We start from the raw sequence: 14807 nt of genomic DNA, 5'->3' as shown, positions 1-14807 counted from the left end.
ATCGCTACATCTTGGAAGTTCAAGTTCAGCACGCAAGGTAACCCTCCCTAACTCTGCCTTAGATTCTACCGCACAAAATACAGTGTACCTCTTTTCATGAGAGTCTATTTGCATCTGTCTTTTTGGAATTCAAAATAATAATTAGGATCTATAATGATGGCTCAATATTAAGCCCACTGTAGGTTTCAATTTTTTAAATAAAATAAAATAAATAAATGTGATCGAGAAACAGAGAGCACGAGACTCTTTGTTTGCTTTTTGGACAGGACTGTTCATTTTAAACTCAGCGGGGAAGAGAGTAATGACTAGCAAGAGCCAGGTGGGAGTCTGAGAGGTTTCTTGCAAGCCGCTTTCTTCAGAATCATTTGCAGGTCGGGGAAAGTCAAGGCAATTTTGAGCCAAGGGACGTGTGTTACTGAGGAATATAGACCTCTGCACTGATCAAACTCCCTTCTCCCTCACATTCTCTGATTTTCTAATATATTCTGTGCGTGTCTTTCTCTGAAGTCGGGGCTGGAGACATGGCACTGTGTGGTGGTGTTTTCTCCCAGTGCTGTCCCCTCCGGCTACGCAGAATGGCAAGAAGAACGTGGTACACTGGTCAAAAACTAGGTACCGACTGCAGAAAACACTGGACAACGTGCTTACAATTACTTCCTTCTCTTACTCTGGGAAGTCTCAGGCCGTCATTTCAACCATCGAAGGCACGCATGCCCCTCTGACAAGAACCAGGGACACCGCGGCAGCTACTCTTACTGGAATCAAACCTCAACCCCAGATGCCAGGTCGGTAAACGACCCCTAGGGCACATTTTCTCTCTAAAAGCCTCCGTGAGCCATTGGACTTCTAATCTGAGTAACTGCATTCCACCAACATAAATTCTCCCTGGAGTTTCAACTGTGCACAGTATTGGTCTCCGTTTCCTGCGTGAAGTTAAGGTTGAATAACGCGGTGCTTCTTAAAAAAGAAAAATGTGCCCCGCTCACAGCAACTGTTCAGCAACCCACAGGAGTGCCTCGCACACTCGAGGGACACGGCCAGTATGGACGGACAATGTGGAGCCAACCATTTCGGGCAGCGCCCAGTGTGCACAGCCCAGGAAAGGGGTCCTCTCTCCCAGTCCAATGGACATGCCTACACAGCTCTATTTTTAAAAATCAAATGTTTTATGAACTCCTATTTCCCCACAGAATTATATTATTAAAAACCTTTGTTTTCATGCATGACTTATCTTTGACTAGCTGTGAGTCCTCACGTTTGATCATCTCTATCTAGCCTTCTGGCCAGGTACCTATTGAATTATAAATTAATGTTGCAAACCTACAGAAAGAAACACTGAGGTAGTGTTTAAAGGATAAAGAATTATGTCTTGTAAGAAAGAATCCTGAAAACGAGCTGCTATGAAATCCTAAGTGAACAGAATTTGGAAAAGACACAAACACAACTCAGACAAAAAAAAAATGTGTTCTTCATAGTGAGTTTCCAGTGCAGCACTAACAGTATTTACTTACTCAACAAACTCCGAAGGACTGGAATTGTCTGCCCCTTTAATGAGATCCCATCTTTTATTCCCTGGATTTTCTTAAACAACACGTCTCTAAGTTGCAGAGACGTGGCCTTTCAGAAAGGCCACGCGAAAGAGATGATCTGAGAGGATGGGGGACAATTTCCAACCCGAACACGTCCAAAATGGATCGATCCATTCCAGCACTGGTGGCTCACGTTTCACCCTATTCCAGTTTTGTCTGCCTCAGACGAAGCCTAGTGTCTTCCTAGGGAGACGCAAAGGTGAAAGCAACAGTTTAGGTTGCCTCTGAGGTCAACACATGTCCTTGGAGCCACAGTGCCTGTCACGGACGTACTTACGTACTTGCAGTTCTTCCTGCCCTCCCCACCCCTGCCACGGCTTCCCTGTGGGTGAGGCACACATCCAGAGCCCACTGACTTTGGGCTCAGCCGTGTGACTTGCTCTGACCCGAGGAATACAGGCAGAAGAGAGGCGCTGAAGCTTTCGGGGGTTCTGAGTGTTCCCCATCACCCCCGTCTCTGACGATCACCCTCAAGAAGAGCACAGCCCAGGCAGCCACGGCTCCTCCAGGGCGGGGCCCCACAGTGAGAGACACCCCATGGCCTAAGTGACTCTGCTCACCCTACAGACTCATGGGTGAGAAATAAAGATCTGCACGTGGGCCGTTGTCAGAGTGAAGGTCAACATGGTGGCCGACCACGAAAGGGCTCTGAGATTATGGGTATTTTCCAGTACCACTCACTCTGTTCCAGATTGAAATGGCCAGGCCCGTTCTCCAAAACGGGGTGCAGAACCAAGCCAGTTCTCATTTCTGGATGTCCTTGCCAACATCCGTCTGACAGCCTGATATCTCCTATATCTGAACACACACCCGTCATCCTGGCTTACTAATTTTTGAACCTCCTCTGCCAATGTCAAAGCACCCTGAAGACAGACCTGTATCTGACCTGCCCTGTGGCACCTAAAACAGTGTGTTGCACCTATTAGCCACTTGACAATGACTCCCTATTCCAGTTCACAGTTACCAGTGCTTTTGTTTATTGGCCATGCCCCAAAATGACCTGAGTTACAGAAATGTTCATATAGTTGAACTGAGAGCAATGACTCGATATGACCTTTCCACCTGAATACACAGGTGAGCTCGAGTACTTTGCAATGAGCAATGCTTAGGACTGCTCACCTACACCAGCGTGAACTCCTTCTGCAGGGCCCACCACTTTCACAGCGCGTACCCAGACGGAGAACAGATGGGGCTGGCCCATCTCCAGCTGTCCACACAAACGTGCCTCACACACGTGTCACCAGCCTGGGCGCAAGTCTGAGTGAGGGCCTGCCAAAGGCCCGTCCACCCCCCTCACCAGAGCACTTTTCTGCCCTGAGCCTCTTCCCCACTGGTCCCCGGCTCCTGTCTCCCTGCTCACTGCCCCAGCTGTCTAATTTTCTCCATCACCCTCCATCACCCAACTCGTCTCTGTTCTTTTCTTTTCCTCCTCTTCTCTATTTTTTCCTTGCCTCTGGCTTCTCTGCCTTTCTTTCACACTTTTAAACCTTGGTAAAGGTGACATCACCAGACACGCAGAGTATGCCTTCCCCGCACACCAGCTCGACCACCTGCCACACACCAGAGATGAGTACCAGGCCTCCGAGTGAACAGAAGTAGGTGTGATTCCCCACAGGTGCTCAGGGACTTCCAGAGTCCTCCGCATGCCCTGCCTGCAATTTTAGTCTTTGCATCATTAGGTATATGTGAAGACAGGGGTGTTTCCCAACACTTGCCCAAAATTCAGCTGAACCCCAGGGCTGAACACAATCTATTCATAGAAGCCGTGCAGTGGGAAAGATGTCCTCAAACATGCTGACTCCCATAATAACCGTATCTCATTTCTGCAATCTCTACTCTGGTTTTAAGAAAGACTTAACGACATCTAATAAAAGTGTATATAAATTTTCTGTTATACTTAGAAGCAGTCTAAACTTCCTAAAGTACAGTCACATCTGTCCTTTCTCCCCAGCATATCCTTTCCCCTTTTATTCTGAAAATGGCCCCACCCCCTTGTGTTGAGAACTGTCACTCCTGTGTCACCCCGAAAGCCCATGGAACAGTGGGATGCAAACGTGCGCTGTCACTTTCTCACTCAGCCCAGCCACAGGCAGCAGCGTGCACCTGTCCCAAGCTGGCCAAACCTTGTGCACGGGCCAGGGCGTGTGTCCCAAGCTGACTCACTCGCAGTCCTTCCCTGAGACTCTTCCAAGTGAATCAAGGATGAGACCAGAGCTCCCCCTCAAGCGGTGACGACATCAGCTACGTTGAAGCTGCGAGCTGCCAGCAGCCATGTGCCCTCCGTGGTGAGGAAAGCTGGTCTGCAAGACCGAAGCCAAGATGCAGGCGGTGGAAACAGAGAGGCCGGGCCCCCTGGCAGCACCCAAGGCCCCGGTCCTCTGTCCTCGATGTCGCGCCCTCCTGCCTTCCTCGTGGGTGGGCACAGCCTTCCCATTAACTCCCCTGTGCATCTGCGTCAATGCAACCTGCTTCTCTGTACCCGGCGGCCAAGAAAATTCCACATAACAGCACACACACTACAAGGTAACGACTCTGAATTCTTGGGAGTAAGGTCTGAGAATACCATAAGGAACTCTAAAGTCTCTGCCAAAAACTTAATATTAATCCACAGACGAACACTTAAGAATGACACTACCCAACACTTTCTTTATAAGACAATTGACTTCTTATCTTTTTTAGTGAGTGTAGTAAAATTCCTCTTAACAGAAGCCATGAATATAGGTATTCCATGGGTAGAGGAACGGGATTCTCTGATTGCCACGTGACTCCCTGAAATATCAGACCCAAAGTCAGGAGGTGTCACATTCTGAAAGAATCCATCTCAGGAGAGTGATGGTTGTGTAGCAAAGCAACACTAATGAAACTGGAGAAAATATTATCAATGTGGTTATTTGTTACCAAGAGTCACATCCTTATGGGTGGATTCAGTGGGAACCAAGGAACCCAAACTGGACTCGGGTAGGGGCAGACAAGGCAGTTTTCATCTCACACAAAGGTTTTGTTTCAAAATCTCAACCAAGAAAGTCTGGCCTTCCTTAAGGATTGTGTCTAAAATGAGGTTGCCAGGAATTGAAATCTGAAGAGACAGGAAATGTAAAACCCAATCTGTGTCACACGCATTAAACTGGGGAACGAAGCCTCGTGCCTGTGAGTCCCTCTCCGTCTGTGACCCCCAGTGAAAGAGCTTTGCTCTCAGAGTAAGTGACCAGTTTGCTTGGGGCTGGTGACCGCTATGGAGGGAACCAGAAAGATGAGGGCTGGGCTCGGAGTCCCCTGGCCAGAGAAAAGCCCCAGGTGCCCTCCAATGACAGGCGCAGAGTCAACGCTCAGACAACCCCCCTTGAGATCCTCTGCTTCACCCCATAAGTACCCCTCTCTGGACCTCACTGAGTGCCCACACTCAGAAACAGAGCTGATCTTCAATATGGTAAATACAACGAAAAGCAAATGCATTCTAATTGCTCAAAGCTGATGTCTAGGCCCCTAACGAGTTTTAACTCACACACACACACACACACACACACACACACACCCCAAAGCTGGTTATTCTCTGTATGACCACAAGTCCTTAGAAGTGCGTGTAGTCATTTTACTTATTTCTTCTACACAGCTATTTAGCATCGGACATGAACTTAAAACATGCCAGTAATGGAAGAAAACAAACCATATCACAACATGCAAATTCTCCTTAATTGCATAAACATACTTAAATAGCTCAGTTTTAGACATCTACTTTAGAACAATAACGTTTTCTCTAAGTTATTCCAGAGGACTATTTGCATATAACTTTTGGAAATCCCCCCTCCAAACCTCTTCACTTAAACTTTTCAGTCAGCAACATGCTTACGGAACACACTAGACCATCTGGGGCCAGTGCTCTGGACTTTTCTACCTGCTGGACACATATCTGACCCAAACCCACCCTGTATCTTCCCTAATAATTTGGTCTTTAAGACTATATTTACATATGGAATCAAATGGGATTAATTAAAGTATCTTAAAATCCCAAGCCATATCCACAGCCTATGGTATCATTTAGTAAAATGTCCTCAAATCTTCACTTACCATTCCTTTGAAAATACTAGAGAGACAGAGAACAACCTGGTCATTATTTTTATCTGCCTCCCCTCTGATGATCACTATACCAAAAGGCTTTATAAAGAAAGTTCTTAAAGTTAAATTAGAGTTCAAGATCTTTTTAAAACCTTTCCATTCCCAGCCCAGAACTGGGCTGACAAAGCTCATCTCTAGTGCTTGAGAATTAATGAAGTGTATGCAGCAAAAATGAAGTCATATGAATTGTCACCTGCATCGATGCTCCCTCCACTCTTGCCACGCAGGCGACCCGATCGAGGAAGGTCACTGCCACAGGCACTGCCACAAAAAAGCCTTTACAAAAGGCCTTGACGTATCTTTTCACCCAGCCTTGAGACTGTGCCATACCTGCAAACAAAAAGAAAACAAGTATAAAATGGAGTCTTAAAACAGATATAAAAAATGGGGGAAAATAAAGATGCAAAAAGCAGCACAAGAAAAACTGAGTTCAGGAAGAGCAACCTCATCCCTGTAACCTTTGGAATAAATTAGATTTGAAATCCCAAAGGCAAATGCATTCACTCTGGTTAACTATTCTTGGTAGCTCCAGTCCACTTGATAACTTTAGTAGAAAATTTCCCCTTACAAATAGTAAGGTAGAAAAATAGTAAGAATTATAATGGATATGCTTCTCATACCCTCAGACCTATTCTCTTCCACAGTAACAGAATTTTCAACAAGGTACTTCAATGGCTGCCCAGCCTCCCTTGCAGCTAAGTGTGATCATGTAACTAGGTGTGATGAATGAGAGATGAGCAGAAATGACATACTCCCACACCGTGTCCTTAAAAGGAATATGTCCTCCCTTTTCTGTGGCTCATTTTCTGACACCTGTGATGATGAGGCAGTGACAGGAGTAGGGGTGGCCATTTAAAGTTAACAATGGCAGAGCAACAGAAGGGTCCCAGGTCCCCACCACCATGGAGGCAGTTAAATGAGAGATAAATCACTCTCCATCATTTAAAAACTCTAAACTCTACTTCCTATTTTCTATATAAACTTATATACACATATAAAAGTATATAAAACAGAGTATCATTTTTATTATTGTTTTAATCATTTAACAAATACCTATATATCAGTTGTATAATTAAAGTATAAAGAAAGACTGAAAAAAAACAGTTTTATCAAAATGCTAAGAATGGGTAATTCCAGATGTTGGGAATGTAGAGGATGACTATTTTCTTCTTTGCACTTCTGTTGGTTTCTGACCTTGAAAAAAGAAGGACCATCCTAAGAAGTCACACTGGTGGGTAGCTAACTGTGGGGTAATCCCAGTCCGGGTCTCTCTCCCATCACAACGAACAAGCCACACGTGCTCAGGCCAGGCTCCCTGCCACGCGATGCAAAGCACAACCACTGGGTAAGGCTTTCCCCTTAGTGCAGCAATCAACACGTGCCACTGAGCGAGCGCACGTGCTGTGTGCGGCCTACGCAGGCTATGACAGAACAGTGCCTCGGTGTGCTTCTGACAGCATCTTGAGTGTTTGAACTTAGAAATTCTTACTTTTCTACCATCCATAGTAAGCACTGTATTTCAAACGGGAGGGAAACGCTGACAGTTCATATTATAACTCACCTGATGACTTGCCTATTTTAGGTAGTTAGGTAGTTAACAAACTGGTTTTAAACACACTGTATTTTAATAATCAGACCAAATAGGCTTAGGCACCTGGAGGAATTAGACTAAAAAAATTAAATGGATGGGACAAATGCAAACTGAAAAACATGCTTCTATGCATCTGTGGTTCTTAGAATAAAAGGAGCCAACATGTGACAGAATGAAGAGATTGTGTGTCCTCTTTACTGTCCCTTGTGCCCTGCATGTGTGGACCTTTGCTAAGCAACTAGGGACACCTGCAGGATAAACACTAAGAAAGCCTTCAAATAGGATAAGACCACAGCTCAGCTACCCATCAGGAGTAGCACACACAACTACAGTATCAATTAAAGGAAAAGAGACATTAACATAAGTTGCATAAGATTCTGAAAAATTTGAGCCTTCCCTTCTTTCCAATATACACTCTCCTCCATGCTGCTACCCCATCCAGTGACTATGACAGCCAGGACAGAGCATAGCAATGACAGTTGGGGCTCCCAAGGTGGCCTAGACCCAGCTGCCTAACTGATCGGCTCATTTCTGGGCCTCAGTTTCCTCAGCTGTAAAAAGAAAGGCCCTTCAATGTTTAAGGTCCTTGCTGTGCCCAGCGTTCTGTGTCTATGAATTTAGCAACAGTTCATGCAGGATTTATGCAGACACCAAAACAAAGAAAAGTACTCATACTAAGAAGAGAGACAGAGCTGCCCTTTAGGGTTGAGACTTTAGGTGTCAAAGAGAGAAAAGACTCGGCCTTAATTAAACAAAGACGCTGGATCCAGCCCAGGTCACACACAAGTACACCTGAAGTACTGGAAAAGAGCTGGGAGCCACGGCCCATTCACCTCTCACCTTCACGTCCCACAGCGGCCACCTCCCCCACCCCAGACTCAGGATGAGTGCTTGTCCGCCAAGACAGCCTCGAAGAGCACAGGGCAGGTGTGCCGGTGTGAAGGCACGAGGGTGCTGCCCCCAACAAAGGATCAGAGGAAAGCTTCCTTGCAAACAGGTGGTCACTCAGAAGTCTCAGTCCAGTCCTGTCCTACCTGAGCTGTAAAGAACCCCTGTCCCTCATAATTATAAAACACTTTTAAAAGCTCCTAACTACCCCCCAAATACTCAAGAAAACCAACATAAATGAAGACATGAACATCATACTTCCGGGTCAAGGTATAAATACGGCATGCCCATTGTGATAATGTTAATGTGTTTCCTTTCCTGTATAAATTGCCCAAGAATTATTGGGGTGGTCTGGTCTTTTCTTCACATCTTAAATCTTGAAAGCTACCATGCTAATAAGCACCTAGCATCCGATTCCTCTGAGAAAATTTCCTTTAAGCAATTACCCTGTGGTACCAACATCATCCCTGGCAAAAGGAAATAATTTCTATTGGTAACCTCATTCTTCTAGAAACCCTGCAAGTCACTTGAGGTTCAAAACATTGCTCCTGAGAAAATTACTGCTTAAGTAGGAGGCACACCTAGTTCATTGAAGTTGTTGAAGTTCTTCAACTGAGAATACTCTGAAATAAGCTTTCGGATTTGGCTACTTGCCACTTGGCATATCGCACCTGGACATGAAGGTTTCTCGGAGCCACCAGCCTCTGCCACACGCTGACCTGCCCTAGAAAGAACATGCCCCTGGCCTGTCCCGACTGCTTAGGGTTCCATCATGCAGGAGCTTATCGAAAACTAGCCATAAACTCGCTTACATTTTATCCCGCATCAAAGCATAATCCCTAGCAGCCAGGCCGATAAATTCTCCTCAAGTCATCTGAATTCTTATCAAAACAATTAAAAAACTGGGTGGGAAGTTTGAAGAGGAAAATAAATTACAAGGCAATATCTTTTATAACATGTGAAGCCTTCCAATCACACAAGCTTACACGATTGGATAACTAAATCGAGACTTTATTTATTCACTCAAACTAGATACCCAACTACGAACACCAGAGAACATAAGAACAGGGATCACAGCAAATCTGACCCAGTGCCTGACTCCGCCTTCCTGACCGCCTACCCCGTGTCTGGGCACTGAGGCAGCGCTCATGAGGCGGCGGAGCCCGGCAGGTGCGGTCCCTGGCCACGTGGAGCTGACACTTTCATCCAGTCTGCGTGACGTGCCTGCTCTGTGCTAGATGCCACGCTGAGATCAACCACACCACAGTCCCCTCCCCCAGAGGGACTTGTAAAAAGATCACGAGCAAGGGGCATGTGACCACTCGTGATCAGGTGGATCTTGCCAGGAGCTCCCGGGACCAACAGCCTCGCTCTGCAAGCAGAGCCTCAGCACATGCGGACTCTGCAGGCACCTGGAGACGTCTGGACTAACTCGAGGGGAAAATAACCAATGAAATGGAACGGTTTCAATTCCACCAGAAGCAGGTGTGGGAAAGCCATCTATGGGAGCCAACTCAAAAAAAGCTTTTCAGGGCCACCTTGCTCCTGCCACATTACAAATAGATAATACCACCCAGGTGGGGTCAAGTTCAAGGAGTTCATCATCACCAAGCCCTTGTAATATGAAATGTTAAAGGGACTTATCTAAGAAAAAGAAGAAATCAAAACTATGAACAGTAAAATGATAAGCTTATAGCTATCAACATCTGAACATAAAAGACAAAAGCAAACTATGCAAACAACTAGAACAGGAATAGAATCACAGAAGTGGAGATCACATGGAGGGTTATCAGCAGGGAGGGGAAGGGGAAAATGGAGGAAAAGGTACAGGGAATAGAAGCATAAATGGTAAGTACACAATAGACAGGGGGAGGCTAAGAATAGTCTGGGAAATGAAGAAGTCAGAGAACTTATATGTACAACCCACAGATATGAACTAAGCGGGGGGGAACGATGGTGGGAGTGGGGTATAGGATGCAGGGAGGTAACGGGGAGAAAAAAATGGAACCACTGCAATAGCATAATCAGTAAAATATACTTTAAAAAACAGACAACTGATCATCTTTATGATGTGAATGCCAACAACAAATTCTTTATCTTTGAACATGTCTGCCTTAGCAGTTCTCACTTGAAAATCCTCAGAAAGGACAAAATGCACAGAAAAAAAAATAAAGAAGAAAAACTAGCCAGAAAACGATAAAGGGGAGAAATGTGATGAGGTCAGACCTAAAGTGCATCGTGTCTGGCAAAGACACCCAGTACAAAGTCAATACCGGCCGTCTGATGAAGATAAGGGGCCCCCATCGTGACCTAAAAACTGCCTCTCTGACACAGATAACTGTAACTTTGTATCGGTGAACTGACAAGCATCTGGATACAGAGAGGAGAGGTTAAAAAGCAAATGAACCCCAAGGACGTGTTCTATGACAACTGAGACAGGGAGAAAGCAAGTAGGATCTGCAAATCCATACAGGCTTCCTGAGGTTTTGGTCAGGGCTCCTTGCAGTCATCGAGGTCATGCATTCATGGCCACCCCCACCCCACCCCAGCCTCAGTGGAAGAGGAGCCCCCGCCTGTCTGAGGCGGTGCTCTACAGATGCGGTGTCGCTCACAGGGAGGGCCCTGCAGGGCAGGCTGGTGGGCCGTGGTTCACATCGCGATCCAGTCACGTCACTGTGAACACACTGCTTCATCTTGCTGAACCCCAGTTTTTTGAAGAATGTTTATGAGTTTATTTGGCCAGGGAGCAGATCTTAAATGTCCCCAAGCCACCATTTTCCCATCTGAGAATCCTTGCAGGGTGTTTTGGAGGCTCAAAATGTCCACAGGTATTTTTTTTTAAGGAATAAAAAAAACTAATGCATTAGAAGACAATGTCTGGATCATCAGTGAAAAGGTATTTGTTCGAAGAAAGCGTCCAAAGTCACTGTCCAAAGCAGAGGACTGGCAACAGCAAACTGAGAAAGGCTAACAGACCTGGAGATGTCTGTTACGTCCCATGACACCAGTAATTCTTGTCTTCTGGGCGACGGGACACCTGACGTACAGAGTCATAGTTTCATTCTGCTTCAAACCTCACCTTGTCATAAGATTTGACTGGCTGGGACCATTCACTTGTCCTGATATTAGCCAACTAACAGGAATTGTGGAGTGTTTTGAGAATCTATGTTTAAAAGCGGAATAAAAGGAAAAGATAACTTAGTGCTGGAATTGGACCAGAGGAAGAAGTTATATGATGATCACTGAGGGGAAAAAAGAAAGGCAAGAGCCGGAACTGCGAGAAACAGCTCCGTGCGAAAAGCTGATCCGATGAATCAGAGAGGAGGGCGGCGAGCGAAAAATGTTCACTAATTTGCACAATGTTCCTGTCACATTTCCACTTCGCCCATGAGAATGTGGGGAACCCCCGTGTGCACCGCATGTGGCGGACTTCTCGGGGCAGAGGAAATGCCATGCAGACTGTGGAGGAGCACACGGCCTCTCCGAAGCGGCAGAAGGACCAGCCACCGGTCCAGGGAACAGGGCACACACCAAGAGAAGTGAGAAAGAAGACTGGACATAACACGTACTTTCCACTTTGCTTTGTCTTGTTCCTTAGCAATGTGACATCTTCATGACGCCACTATGTGTTGTGGTCCGTGAGGACAAACCCCCGACGATACACTAGGCCCCTCGGGGCCGCCACAGGCCACCCTCGTCCCTACGGCTGTGTCTATAACTGAGGCCGCATCTCAGATTTCAGCTCTCAAATGCCATAAATTATGTGAAAATAATTTATCATAAGAATTAGCAGGATAGCAGATGGCTTCTTACAGAACGAGAAAAAAATCCCATTAAATGATAACCATTAGCACGGAGAAGCTTGGTGCACTTTAGACTGAGGGAACCACGGAATTTGGATGTCGACCTCTACCTTTTTTCCCATCCAACGGAAAAGTGAAGTGCCATCACCGGGTGAAATGGAAAGGCAACTCAGACTCGAAGCTAACAACGCGGTAAGGAAAACGTGTAAGCGAACCACTAGGCACTTCTCTCGGGCCCACACAGAGCAATCAGAGGACACTCTGGTAGTCCTCCAATACCATTTTCAAATACCATTAGACACCTGAAGCAATACGAGTTTCAATGGCAGGAGAACATATTTCCAGTACCAGGATACTTACAGAATAGCTAAAAAATTTTTTTTTAATTTTTAAAAATGCATTATTTAGCATTAAGGCTGAATGTGACACTGGCTTTAAAGGAGTCTCATGTAATAAGCATCCTTCTCAAAAAAAAACCTCACAATGCTTCAGAAATTAAAACTAAGCAATAGGCATGAGTCAGGGGAAGTAAGAAAAAGATGGCACCTTTGAGAAGCTAAAAAAATAAAGAGTGCAAATACACAAGAGGAACGTCTGAAAGTGGGCCCCGGTCAGTAGTAACAGGGGTGGTGGGCAAACGTCCCTGCAGAGCGGCCCTGGGAGACAGTCCACGGAGCACCGTGGCCCACGGTGCCAGCCCAGCTCCTGACCTACCACTGGGCTCTGCATTTGGCCAACGGTCTAGCAGTGCTTCGTACTGGCTTCTTAACTACTTTTCACAGCAACCCGACTTCTGCCCGATTCGGACAGGCGTCTCATAAGGCCTTGACAGTAGGCAGAATAGGCGTGTTTTTTTACATGAAGAAGTAGAATGTTTTATTGTTAAACATTCTTGTTTTCCTGCAAGGCTGTTGCTTCACCGTATATAAACGACACCAGCAAACGCAGCATATTGCAAAATTAAGATAGTGTGGGCTGTCATCTGACACTGTGACATCTGACACACACTCTTGTCCACTGCCAGTTACGCCCTGTGGGGAGATCGTTTAGTATTTTGACCCGAAATCCAGAGATGGGTGTAAGCAAGTTATAGCATTCTATAAGGGTTAAGATAACAATTCTGTCATTGAGTTACATCATTTTTGTAACTAGATTTTACCACAGATAATTTCAGGAATCCTGAATAATATAACTAGAGCCTAGTTCCACAGCCTGAACAGGCAAATTTTTAAAAGAACACGATTTCAGGGTCTCTTGATAATACTGTCCTGACCCCTCCCCTTTTCATGCCTCAAGTACATTGCTTTGTTTACCAGACTACAAATACCTACAGGTGAATGCAAGGCAACAACTCAAATTTATGTGAAGAGGTCAAGAGCAAAACTGTGGCTTTTCCTTTGACTGGGGTTGGGAATAGCAACAGGAAGGGTTCTCAAAATAGCCACAGCCTCCAGACTGGAAGGGGCAGGGATGGGAGGGCCAGGTCCCAAAAAGGTGGGACAAGAATACACTACTCTCAGCAATAAATGCAAACACATCGGGACTCTGAGGAGTCGTCTCTCAACAATAAAACCTGGTCGGGGTCCAAACTGTGGTCGGGGTTTGGGAGGACGGCAGCTGCCCGTCCACAGCGAGCTCCACCAGCAGTGGCAGCCCTGTACTGGGTGGAGGTGCAGCGGGATGAGGAAGAGCTCCCACTCAGGCTGGAAGCAGCAGCAACTACTGACTTTGGAGTGAGCAGCTCCGGTCCTCTCAGTGTATGAGCAGGTGACACGCACACTTGTTGAAATGGCAACAGAGGTCAGGCTGGCAACATTCCGCGTGTTTTCTCAAAAAGAGGCTGGGGGCAGGGGTGGGGGGCAATGGGAAGCCAAGAAGTCAAAGCACAAAGCAGCTCCTCCTGGGGACTAAGAAAAATGGAAGGCAGCCCTCTCTGGATTCGGGGACCTGGGGCACAGGGCGCCCAGGGAACCCCTAGGGAGCTGAGGGGTGCCTGGGATTGCTCCCACACGTGCAAATGCCTCCTTCTGATTTCATCCCCTTGCTGGTATATGAGGAAATTCTGTTTAAGATACCTGGGAAATTTCATCAACATGCAGCGCTCTGACATATCTGCCGATCAAAACCTTTAAAATTACCTGTGAAAGTCTGAAATCATGTAAAAAAATTTTAATGCTATGAGCAGGCACCAGCAACAAAATACAATGACCCCTACCTCATAATTCCAAAGAATTCCCAGAAGCTGGGGAAATAAAGCAACTTCAAGTGTCCCCAGGTTATTACTGATATTATTTTGCATGTCTGCTTTTAGATACTTGACCAGTAAGAGCCAGTGGCCGTCAAATCCAGCAGAGGATATCCTTATGTGACATCCCATCAGCCTGACACGACTCCTGCAATGAACTGATGCATAAAAGCTGTGCTGTTAGTGCAGACGTGGTTGTGGGTGTGAGTGGAAGGAGAGGGGGCTGTGGGGCTTAATAATGTTCCCGCACATTCCCCGACAGGACGCCCTTCAGAGGAGCCTGATTCCCATCTTCTCCAGGGCAGGCTGGACGTAGCGCCTCACTTTGAGCAAACAAAATGCAGGACCATGATGCCGTGTGTTTCTGCAGCTGGCTGTCATAAGAGGGGCTCCCTCCTGGCTCCCTGTCCTGGACCCCCACTCTGGGCAAGCAAGCACATGTGGCAGGGACAGCTGGCCCACCAGAGGCTCCCTCCCGCAACAGTCAGCAGCCCTCCAGCCACCAAAAGGAGGACCACCTGCAAGGCAGGCCCGCCCCCTCAATGAAGCCTTCCAATGACCATGGTATGGGTTGCAAT

At 46.4% G+C, this 14807-nt stretch overlaps 1 protein-coding gene across 5 annotated transcripts in view; it reads right to left on the bottom strand.

Annotated features, from left to right (window-relative positions):
* Positions 1–14807, bottom strand: part of IMMP2L (inner mitochondrial membrane peptidase subunit 2) — a 623205-nt gene that overhangs the window by 582980 nt on the left and 25418 nt on the right. For all 5 annotated transcript variants that reach the window (XM_037156081.2, XM_037156085.2, XM_037156082.2 and 2 more), the window contains one exon: positions 5896–6032. In XM_037156081.2, the coding sequence (XP_037011976.1) occupies positions 5896–6030 (135 nt within the window). In that variant the 5' untranslated portion in view covers positions 6031–6032. The remainder of the gene's footprint in view (positions 1–5895; positions 6033–14807) is intronic.

The sequence above is a fragment of the Artibeus jamaicensis genome, unplaced genomic scaffold, assembly GCF_021234435.1.
Source record: "Artibeus jamaicensis isolate MK-2021 breed Jamaican fruit bat unplaced genomic scaffold, CSHL_Jam_final contig_1016, whole genome shotgun sequence".
In the NCBI taxonomy this organism is placed as follows: domain Eukaryota; kingdom Metazoa; phylum Chordata; class Mammalia; order Chiroptera; family Phyllostomidae; genus Artibeus; species Artibeus jamaicensis.
Note: the sequence above shows the minus strand (reverse complement) of the source record. Positions and strands in the feature narration are given on the sequence as shown.